Genomic DNA, 8,820 nt, shown 5'->3' with positions numbered 1-8,820 from the left:
GTGTGTGTGTGTGTGTGGCCAGCTCAGCCCACCAGGGGGCGGGGCTGGCTGGCATGTGGTGCTGGGGGATTGAACCGTGGTCCTTGTGCTCTGCCAAGCTTGTTCCAAGTAGGTGCTTTAGACCACTGAGCCATCTCACCAGCCCCGGACAACATAAATTTAAATGAACAGATACCATTACCCAAACTCACATAAAACTAAATTTATGTGACTATCAATTGAAATAAAATGAGATCAAATCAACTAACCATTGAAGAAATTAGTTTTATTTGTACCAAACTAAAAGGTATCACAGAACTCTTTCTAGGGTCCTAAATATGAAGGCATATTTAAAATGTTACATGCAAGGGACAGTCTTGATACTAACATCTGTAATATTAATTAAAAACACTAACAGTAACTTAGGGTAGTAGGTACTATAAGTTAATATTAATATACATGAATGTTAATAAAATAGTGTATTTAATTTTCAACATGTTATTTCATAGATGTTGGATAAAATATATGGTGTATTTTAATTGATTTCTGAGGATTATCTAAAATAGCACATGCTCTATATTTAGTAATTTTTGTTTTGTATTCTCAGTTCCTGAGTCTATTCTTTCTGTATCTGTGGCTATAAAATATTGTATTAGCACACTTTTAAAAAAGTTCTCAGACTCATGCAAGGGCCCCTGCAATTTATGTAATCCTTCACATTCTTTATCTGCAACTAAAACATGCTTTTACACAATTTAACTGTCTACTTGGACAGGATACAGGTTGTCCAAATCTGAAATTCATATTGATCAGATAATTCAGTCATGAAATGAAAAAGAACAGAGAGGGTTTCCTGGTGTTCTTCAGTAGTACGTAGTAGTAGTAGTACTAGGAGTTTGGCAAGCGAAAGACTGTCAGCTCTGCGTGACTCGTATGAGGGTGTGCTCAGCCCAAGACTGTGCCATTAGACACCTCCAATCACGGCAAGTGAATTCCTTCATTTTGCTCTAGATACTGCATGGAGTTCAAGACCGAGTCCCTGACTCCCCACTGTGCTCTGGAAACCAGGCCCCTGATGCGATGGACACAGTATCTCCGAGAGGGGTACACAGTGTGTGTGGATTGTCAGCCTCCAGCTATGAACACCGAGAGCCTTCGCTGCTCTGGGGATGGTCTGGACTCTGACGGGTAAGGGAGGAAAATAGATCGAAGGACTCAAATTTTGTTACTTACTCTGAGTATCTGCCCTGTGTGTCCTGAGCCACTGATCAGTATGGGACTAAGGCATGATTTGGGCAGCCCAGGGGCTCATCTGTCCCGCAGCCTGAGTCCAGGGCATTGGTCCTTACTGCAGGACTCATGGGTCTCTTTGGTTGCTGGGGTTCAGTTTAGGCTCCCAAATGATTACTCAAAACCTGATAGCTCCAAAGCAATATTCTGATGATTTGAATCCAAATCACTTGCAATAAGAGAATACAAATATATAAATGCTGATCCCATTCTAGATCAGCTGAACTGCAGTTGTGGAGAGGGGTGGAGTTTTAATACTTAGGTCAGATGTCAGTGAGGCTTTCCTGTAAAATGCCAGCATAGATGTTTTTGGCTGTGTAGCCTATATGGCCTTTCTCACAGCTGCTCAACTCTGACACAGTGGCAGGAAAGCAGGGTTAGATGCCTTGGCTTTGTCTTATCTGATGTCTATTTATGGGCACTAAAATTGGAATTTTATAGAATCTTTTATGTATCATGAAATCACGACCGAGAGACAGATGGGCTTGGCTCTCCAGGGTGATAATCCCACTTAGATGTACAGATTTTCTGAAAGAATTGTCTGCAAAGACAATTCACCACCCTGGAAATGGGTCTCAATCCTGTACTTATTTATCAATTAAATCTGATAATGCCATTTGTAATTAGGAGTCAACTTACTTGAGAATAGTTACTAGACAGGGACCAATTCAGGTCACAAGTAGATTAGGGTTTTCAGAGTGTCAGGTAGAACTAGTGGAAAATAAAATACTGACCTTTCTAGCTAATCATTATTTCCATTGTATGCTTCAATAGTTAATGATATGAATTTATGAGTCACTTGTGCCTAAAGGCCTTTATTGAATACACCATATGAATAATAAACTGGGTAAGGAATTCATATCAAATGAAACTTAATATTTAGACTTAATATCTTTCTGAATACCTCATCCATATTTTGACTTTAAATGAATTTATAATTCAATTTGTACCCAATAAAGAAAGGGCTTAACCCCCTGGCTAAGGTACTACTAACTTTAAAAATAATAATTTTAATAATCTGGTTTTGGTCTCTTTCTGCTTCTCCCATTTTTTATTATGAAATCAAAGAGTTGGAAAGAAATGAAAGAGTTCATTTGGTGTAGGCTCTCTATTTATACAAGGTCTCACTATGCCGTTTGGGCTGCTCCTGAACTCACCATGTAGCCAACCTGTCCTTGAACTTTCAATAATCCTCCTGCCTCAGCCTTCTGGGTGTTGGTATTACAGGGGTGTGCAACCACCCTACCCAGCTAGACCCTCTTAGTTTAAATATACACAAAACAAGCCATTTTCCTTATGTGGTACTTTTATTCTGATACAGTGGAAGAAATGAGTAGAGTAATCCCAGATAACTATCAGCACAAGAGTATCCTCCCATAAGGGATTAATTGGGAACTTACTTTGACAGATCCTAAAGAAAAGGAACCTTTGTGATCTCTGAAATTTAAAAAAAACTTAGAATGTACTTCTACAAACAAAACAAAGAAACAAACCCCAAAACTTCTATTTTATAATTCTGTGAATTATCATTTCAGAAACCAGACACTCCACTGGCAAGCAATCGGCAATCCTCAATGTCAAGGGACCTGGAAGAAGGTGCGGCGCGCAGCCCAGTGTTCATGTCCATCTGTTCACAGCTTCATTTTCATATAGACTGCAACATTACGATTGCCAAATGTGTTTATGGATGTGCTACATGTTGTATGCGTACAGACCTTCAAACACTGTTTGACTGAGGCTCTGGAGCACGTGTCCTTGCGACACAGTGAGGTAACTGTGAAAACGGAAGGGCGCATTCTCAAGGAAAACAGTGTCTTTGTTTTCACTAAGGTGAGGAGGTCACCCTGAAAGTTCCTGTGGTCCTGTATGTCTCACATTCCTTCTGATCACAGAACACCCGTCTGCGCTACAAGTACCACCATGTGATCTGTCTACTTTTTGGTGAGAAGTTCTTCTCTAAGGCTGTGCTTTGACTCATGCATTTTTATCTCATTTTTATCTCTTAAAAGCTTCTCATTTTAAATAGGATATGTATTTTTTCTCTCATATACACTTCCCATATGTTATTCTATAAGCTTTGAAATAATTTCAAGTAAATTATCAGAAATAATTTCCCAAAGGGCAAATTGTTTAAAATTTTCATAAGACTTCTTTTTAGGGGGGCGGTTACCAGGAATCGAACTCAGGACCTCATGCTTGCCAGGCAGGTGCTGTACTACTGAGCTAAACCCTTGGCCTCTCCCTAAGAATTTTTGTAATGAGAAATCAACAGTTATGCTGAAATATTTTTGGGAGAAACTTTCTTCAGTTAATTGAAAAGAACAGTCAAATGCTCATTCTAGGTCAACAGATTTCCTTCTTTTTATAAAGAAAAATGTTGGTATCAATGAATAAAACAATTCATTATGAAAATTCTATCAGCATTTTTATCTCAGATCATTTCCAAGGTTTAAAGCTGAATAAAACAATCTTCCCGGGTCCAACTTCAAATTTAGTTGAAGGGTGCTCGGTACAGTACTTTTCCCCTACAGGGTCTATATATTTGAGATGGAAGGCAGGAGCACAGATGGCAGAAGGCATGGTTTTCACTGCCAATGCTATGATCACACACACAAGAGAGAAGGCATCGTCTGCTCACTTTATGACTGGAGCTTCGTGAGCTCAAGGGCACATGGCTTGCTGAGATGAAAACTTACTCTGCAGTTAGTCTCAGAACCACTCTTGAGCCTCACATCCGGGACTCGCTTTCACAGGAAAGCTGACTATGCCTGTCTGTGCTGTACAAACTAGGCCTGCTTCAGTTTTGAAACAGATTTTAAACTCAGAATCTTTCTTTGGAAAATTAAGTCTTGAGATTTAACCTGTATAAAACTTGTTCTTGGGGCTGGAGAGATGGCTCAGTGGTCTGAAGCACCTACTTAGAACAAGCTTAGCAAAGCATCAGGGACCACGGTTCAATCCCCCAGCACCACATGCCAGCAGCCGCGCCCCCTGGTGGGCTGAGCTGGTCTCTCTCTCTCTCTCTCTCTCTCTCGCTCGCTCGCTCTCAAATAAATAAAAAAAAATAAAAAAAAAAATAAAACTTGTTCTCAATTATATTACATAGTTATTCACTAACAAATGGTTTACCACAATGCCTATCTGTTATTAATGTAATGATAGAATGACAACAACGTTAAAGGGTATGGAAAAGTCAGAGTAGCAATATTTCTGACTATATATTCTTTTAACTGTCAGTTATTTTATGGAAAATTAAGTCCTTCAGAAATTAAAAAAAAAAAAAATCTGGGCTGGGGAGATAGCTCAGCAGTCTAAGCACCTGCCTGGCAAGCACAAGGACCCAAGTTTGATCCCTGGTACCACACGCTGTGCCAGCCCTGGAACCCACGGGGCACCATGATGGCACCAAAACCAGGCATGGTGGTGGATGCCTGTAATCCTAGTGCTGGGGAGGCTGAGACAGGATCACTATGACTCTGAGCTGCATAGCAAGACCCTGTATCAAATAAAATTAAAAAAAAATTTAAAATCTTGGGCTGGTGAGATGGCTCAGTGGTCTAAAGCACCTACTTAGAACAAGCTTAGCAAGCTTAGCAAAGCACAGGGACCGCGGTTCAATCCCCCAGCACTATATGCCATCCAGCCCCGCCCCCTGGTGGGCTGAGCTGGCCACACACACACACACACACACACACACACAATAAATAAAATCTGAAGCCCATCAAGGCTAGTAACTTCAAATGGAGGCTCAGCATTAACATTTTAAAGCCAATAAAGACATTTATAAAGCAGGATACCTTAAGATATATCTAAGTACTTTACAATGTTACTTACAACTTTTATAAAATAAACTTTTCTGTTCATATTTGTAAAAGTTTTTCATTTGTTTGACTAGAAAATAACCCCAAATTCCTGGACTGGCCAGATCTTTTTTTTTTTTTTTTTGTTGGAACCAGGGATTGAACTCAGGCCCTTGCGCTTGCCAGAGAAGCACTTATGCTATTGAGCCATCTCCCCGGCCTCTTGGACTGCCCAGAGAGTGAAAAATATTTCACCAAAAGTACAGTAAGAAATCCTTGAGAACTAATAGGTAGGATGACCACTAACACAGTACAGCTATGTGCACTTACAGTTCCAATGTGTGCTACAACATTTAACATAACTGTGTTCAATAACATCAATTTTCTCCATATGTGTTTAATTTTCAGTGTATGAGCACTAATTACTTTCATATTGAAGTGGTATTTTGTTATTTTTGCTCTTGAAAAAATTTTATAGGCTGGAAGACTTCACTATTAAGTAATAGTTTTGAAATGCTTGTTATTAATTCTACAAAGGCCCCAGAAAACGGATCCGAACTGAAACATGTAGTCGAAGTGATTAATGAAGAACCAGGCTTTTTATTTTAAAGTTAAAGATCAAAGTATTTAAAGACCTCTTGGCATTCTTTTTAATTAGTACCTTAGTGTTAGTGTCCTTTCCACAGGCACCCTATGATGATTTAAGGACTTGAGATCAACTATTACACTGATTTTCAAATGTGTATACAGAAAGTACTGTGAACAGGGCTGGAGAGATGGCTCAGTGGTCTAAAGCACCTACTTGAAACAAGCTTAGCAAAGCACACGGACCACGGTTCAATCCCCCAGCACCACCCCACCCCCCTGGTGGGCTGGGCTGGCCACACACACACAATGTAAAAATAAATAAATAAATATTAAAAAAAAAAAAAGTACTGTGAACAAAATAAATATACTCACCAGGAAAAAAGTGGAAAGTAGTTGGGGATAATGATCATTTTGGAGAGAGAGGAGAGGAGAGGAGAGGAGAGGAGAGAAAAGAGAAGAGAAGAGAGAGAAGTTGGGGAAAAAAACCCCACAAGATGAAGTATAATTATACCAGTCTTTTAAGATCTGGCTTTAGATCATTTGAAAATATCAAATTTAGCATAAACATCAATAATTAAAATTGGGGGCTGGTGAGATGGCTCAGTGGTCTAAAGCACCTACTTAGAACAAGCTTAGCAAAGCACAGGAACCGCGGTTCAATCCCCCAGCACCACATGCCAGCCAGCCCCGCCCCCTGGTGGGCTGAGCTGGCCATACACACACATAAATAAAGTTTTTTTTTTTCATAAATAAAGTTTTAAAAAAATAAATAAAATAAAATATAAAAAATAATTAAAATTGGAAGGGTTGGCCAAATAGCTCAGTGAGTCAAAACGCCTGCAAGTAGGTGCAGGGGCTGGGGGTTCAATCCCCAGGCCTGCTGTCCCAGCGACAGCCCTGGGACATGCTAAGCCAGCGATTGAGACTGGGTGTGGTGGCACACGAGCCTATAATCCCAGCTCTTGGGAGGCTGTAAGCAGGTGGATCACTATGAGTCCAATCTAGTAGTGAGACCCTGAACACCCTGTAGACCCTTCTCTAAAATACGGAAATAAATAAATAAAATAAAATTGGGTCTCTTTTGGCACACAGATTTTAATCATCTTTTCTAGGTATGCACAAAAAAGATATAAAACTAATTTTCACCTCCTAAGAACGTTCTAGTGAAGGCTCATATGAATAACTCACCACTGGGGAGGCTGAGGTAGGATTGCTGAGTCTTAGAGGGCTACACAATGAGTTCAAGGCTGCCTAGACTACATAGTGAGACACTCCTCCCCCCCGCCCCAAAAAAAAACCCAGAAAAATGAGGAAGAAGCAATCAGCCGATGAGACATTGAAAGAGAAGTGAAACTTCTAGGTCTGGGTGGCTGATACACATGTTTACCCTTTCTTCCTAAATTCCCCTTGAGATTGTAAGACTCACCAAGGAGATCAAATCGGAAACAGATCTAAGTGTGGGGGGCAGAATCAGCCCAGTGAGTTTGAAGGATTCTTTGAAGATACAAAGCAAATGAGCATTACTGATGGATAAACCACAAGTGGATGAAGTGACCTTTAAAACATGTAAAGCAATGGCCCTCTTGGCATGGGGGGGGAGCACCGCAGCCTCATGAAACACAGAGAAGGCAGAATCAGAGGTTAGCGCCATTCTTTCAAGTGAAAATGGGGTGGTTCCCCTGAAAGCAAGATGAATTTTTAAAATTTTGTCCCCTAGAGATGAATCTGTGAAATTTAAAATCAAGGATAAAGAAGAGAAAGAACATAAAGCCTTTCAGAGAAAAACATTACAGCACAGGAAAGCCAGTCCCTCTGAGAACACGTTGGGTATTTGAAGTCCATGGATTAAAGCCGCCAAGCTCCAAGGTAAAACGTGAACCTGGCATTCTCTGCCAGCCATTTGAAAGAGTGTGAAAGCAAGACAGAGACTTTCTGAGGGACAAGGACTCACCGACTTTACTAAAAGGCCCCACTGTTATTGGACAACTCCTTCTAAACTTGGCTGGCCAAATAAATGTGACTGGGCTTTTTTTGGGCTGCTCACCTTCCCTTCTGTAGTTGGATTCCAGGTTCTTCACATCTCCAACAAAGAACTGAACACAGAGAACAGAAAGTAGTGGCAACATTTATCCGAGAAAGTATAAGAGAAGAGTGAGGGAGAAATTGGCTCTGCAGAGCGAGGTCTGGGCTGAGTACAAAATCCCACGCCTCAGGCTGGCATCCGATCTAGTCCATCCTACTGACAACCTGCTCCGGTTCTTGAGAGAAGGCCACACGCGGAGCTCAGGGAGCTGTTTTGTGCCTGAGTTCTGGGCTTGCACTTAACAAGTTACACCAACTTCCCCACCCAGCTTTGCCACATTACATCACTACTTTTCTTGACATCCAAAGTCAGAACAACGTGAGTTCTCCATGTCCAGTGTGTGCCTGGCTAATTACTTTTCTTTAAAAAAAAAAAAAAAAAAAAATCACATTAAGGTACCATGAAATTCCAGATTATTAGATAGAGAAGAATCTAAACTCTTCCAGAGAAAAAAGACAGTTACGTGTAAAGGATCACTAATTAGAATGGAATCAGACCAAAGAAACACTTGAACAGAGAGTAATGCCTTTGAAATTAAAAAGCATTTTCTAACCTAAGATCCTATGCCCAGTAGAAGTACTAATTACACGTGAAAATAGGATAAAGATATTTTCAAGACTCTAGGACACAAAATGTTGCTTGCGCTGTATGGATCTTCTTGGGGAGGGTTTAGGAAGAAGAGATGCTTAAGGTAAACAGAAATGTAAGACAGGCCACAGAGGCCAGAAACAGAAAGTAGGACATATGCCTGGGAAAGAGGACTGGGATCCACAGGGAACAGGGAAAGCACGATGTGATGCCTGCGACAGTGACCTGGAAAGCAGCCAGGCAAGCCAGGAGCAGCAGGAAGGGAGGATGTGGGGGCGGGGCCTATGGTGGGGCCCAGGCTTAGCTTGCCCGAAGCTCTGGCTTTGATCTCCAGCAACATAAAGCAGAAGAGATGGCACCACGAAAACGGCACATAAGTAAAATGACTGACATAATTCAACTTGTTCAAAGATCTTCAGTTTAGTCAGAGAATTTGGAGATTAAAAAGTAACAGACGTATAGAAACTACAGAGCTCACAGGAGTCACAGTGC

The 8,820-nt window shown here is 40.8% G+C and overlaps 1 protein-coding gene across 1 annotated transcript in view; it reads left to right on the top strand.

Annotated features, from left to right (window-relative positions):
• The window catches only part of Sbspon (somatomedin B and thrombospondin type 1 domain containing), a 26,182-nt gene extending 22,762 nt beyond the window's left edge, over window positions 1-3,420 (top strand). Inside the window, exons 4-5 of the mRNA XM_004637546.3 lie at window positions 991-1,167; window positions 2,805-3,420. Coding sequence (XP_004637603.1) covers window positions 991-1,167; window positions 2,805-2,922 — 295 coding nt within the window. The 3' untranslated portion in view covers window positions 2,923-3,420. The remainder of the gene's footprint in view (window positions 1-990; window positions 1,168-2,804) is intronic.
• Window positions 3,421-8,820: the final 5,400 nt, after the last annotated feature.

Source organism: Octodon degus, unplaced genomic scaffold, assembly GCF_000260255.1.
Source record: "Octodon degus isolate 3935 unplaced genomic scaffold, OctDeg1.0 scaffold00091, whole genome shotgun sequence".
Lineage (NCBI taxonomy): Eukaryota > Metazoa > Chordata > Mammalia > Rodentia > Octodontidae > Octodon > Octodon degus.
Note: the sequence above shows the minus strand (reverse complement) of the source record. Positions and strands in the feature narration are given on the sequence as shown.